General features: G+C 33.9%; 1 protein-coding gene across 1 annotated transcript in view; it reads right to left on the bottom strand.

Moving 5' to 3' along the window:
- LOC106459927 (glutamate decarboxylase-like) overlaps positions 1 to 2,974 on the bottom strand; it is an 88,044-nt gene that overhangs the window by 12,793 nt on the left and 72,277 nt on the right. The window contains exon 8 of the mRNA XM_022386500.1: positions 742 to 806. Within this exon, the coding sequence (XP_022242208.1) occupies positions 742 to 806 (65 nt within the window). The remainder of the gene's footprint in view (positions 1 to 741; positions 807 to 2,974) is intronic.

Raw genomic sequence — 2,974 nt, 5'->3', positions numbered from 1 at the left:
AACGCTCACATCCTTTTAATTATGTTTGAAATTATGAACATTGCTCAACATCATGAAAATTAAACCTTATTTTCAATAAGCAATCCTGAAAAATATTTGGGGGTGCTTAACTTTTTTCCAGGTGTATACATCTGCATTGAGCCAAGTCTGTAAACAACACATACATTTTTCCATTAAAAACACATCTGCATTGAGCTAAGTCTGTAAACAACACATAATTTTTTCCAATTAATAACACATTTGTTTGAGCCAAGTCTATAAACAACACATACATTTTTCCAATTAAAAACACATCTGCATTGAGCTAAGTCTGTAAACAACACTTACATTTTTCCAATTAAAAACACATCTGCATTGAGCTAAGTCTGTAAACAATACATACATTTGTCCAGTTAATAACACATTTGCACTGAGCCAAGTCTGTAAACAACACATACGTTTTTTTCCAATTAATAACACATTTGTTTTGAACCAAGTCTATAAACAACACATACATTTTTCCAATTAAAAACACATCTGCATTGAGCCAAGTCTGGAAGCTCGTTCTTCCTTTTTTGCGACTAAATATGACTACTAAAATATAGTTCGTCATTATTAACTATAAAATAGCAGAAATAAAACTAGTTACATATTTTACTTAACAAATGTTACATATCATAACAATACTAAGCTATCGTGATTAATCAGCTTAACTAGTGTTCAAAAGTATAATCTATGTATTTGTAATAATTTTGATATTACCTTTCGATGCCGTCCAGTAGACCTCTGTACTTCCTAGACAATAAACAGCCTCCACCCCAAGCAGCCTATATGGTAAAAAATAAAACTAAGCTTAACGTTTGTTAGTCAATGAACACTTTTGCCCTACTTATGTAAAAGTAAGGCTTATGAGCTATTTTCTGACTTTGTAACATTCCAAACTCTCCCAACATTAGAGTTATCTCGGACGTGATGAATATCCTTATACTCAGTTATGCTAGGATTCAGTAAGCTGCCAAAAGCGTTGTCATGGGCAAGAATGAATCCAAGACGTTGTCCAAGTGCTGTAAAAATGCATGTTTGTAAAACCATTGACGCTCATTTAAAATTTTTTACCTGGCTTCTGTCTTTATTGATACAATCACTTTTGTTTCCTAAACATATTAATTTAAAAAATATCCCTGTTTACAGATTTTAGATACTCTCCAGGTTTCAGAGAAATACTTTGCCTTCGGGAGTAATTAACAGTGAAAACATTGCTTTGTGTTTCGGAAAATCAAACACCAGAAGCTATTAGGAAATTTTCATCGGAATTCAGTCCATGTTTTGGACCAGAGAGAATCAAGTTCAGCATTTAACTTCCTCTTCCTCTCTCTCAGTAATTGTTATTTTGTTTGCACTGTTATTGAATCCTAGGTAATAACACTTGTTACGTTGTTGTATTATTCACAGTATGTTAAATTTTCCACAGTTTTAATTAACATGACCTTATCGTGCTATGTCCAATTCATGAGGTAATATTAATTCGTATATTTTCACAAGCTTCACTTATGTATGATCGCACTATTAGTCCGTGTTCACAATACGGTTCCGCTTAGCAGTCACACAACCACACATACTAGTACTTTTACATACAAAATACTTTTAAAATAGAACTAAGTTTGTGTCTAGGATTCAGTTATCCTAGCACTGTTTGGCCTGAACGTTTCTTACTTAAGACGTATTATGTAACTCTCTAATCTGCTCATCAGTTCATTTTTATTAATATTTTTCTTATAATATTGAAGCGAGCTATCCAGGAATCCGTCTAATAGTGTTGGCGTGTTTGAATATTTGTGCAGAAATATTGAGTTTGTTGATCATAGGACTCTAAATGCTTTAGTTAAAATATATTGTTTTGTATTTGCTGTGTGTTTTTGATATATTTATCCATGTTATACAGGCATATTAGTAGTATAGGTAGGCACTTAGGTGCCGGAAGTAAACAAACATGACCTTGACCCGTCATTTACACCGAAGGTAAACAAACATGATCTTCACACAATTACCTATAGTGTTTACCATTACCTTCAGCTATACGTTCGTCTAGAGCCGAAAGTAAACAAACATGACCTTCGACACGTGCTGTCATCAACAACAAAAGTAAACAAACATGACCTTAAATTATATGTTTATCTGGAGCTAGAAGTAAACACACTTGACCTTCGACACATGCTGAGGATATTGACCTAATATGCGTCTCATATCTACCCCAGGGGTGTGAAATGTATAAGACTAAGTAAGTGAGTGCTATAAATAAAGTATATTCATGAGAATTGTTTTGTTTCATCTACAAATATTATAATTATGATACATAATGGAAGTTACTCAGACAATATCTTCAATTTAAAATCATTTATTTTTCTTTGTATTAGGTCGTCAATAAATTAATGTCGCTTTTTTAGATGAAAAAACCCGAACAACTTATATATCAAAGTAAAACATTTATTAAATGAAATAGTCTCCATTCTTATCGATGATGCTTTTCCATCTTACAATCAGGTTATTAATGCTCTGAGTGAAGAAATCACTTGGCTTTGTAGCAAAAAACATGTTGATGTCCTCTTTAACACCTTCCACATTTGCATACGTTTTCCCATTGAGATAGTGTTGCAGCGAACGTAAAAGATGATAATCTGATGGTGCCATATCTGTAGAACATAGTGGGTGGGGGAGAACTTCCCAACCCAACTCCATAATCTTGTGTTGTTTCAAACGTGCCACATGTGGAGGTGCATTGTAATGGAGAAGAACACCTTTTTGGCTGAGGAGTGAAGGACATTTCTGATGAAGGGTTTGATTTAAACGTTCCAGTTGCTGACTATAGATCTTTGCATTGACAGTTCGCTGTGGATTGAGGAGTTCTAAATTAATTACTCCTTTGATGTCCCACCAAATGCAGAGCATCACTTTCTGTGGATCGAGTCCAGGTTTGGGAATGTGGTCATGATAAGAG

The sequence above is a fragment of the Limulus polyphemus genome, unplaced genomic scaffold (genome assembly GCF_000517525.1).
Source record: "Limulus polyphemus unplaced genomic scaffold, Limulus_polyphemus-2.1.2 Scaffold683, whole genome shotgun sequence".
Lineage (NCBI taxonomy): Eukaryota > Metazoa > Arthropoda > Merostomata > Xiphosura > Limulidae > Limulus > Limulus polyphemus.
This window is presented reverse-complemented; position numbering and strand designations above follow the sequence as displayed.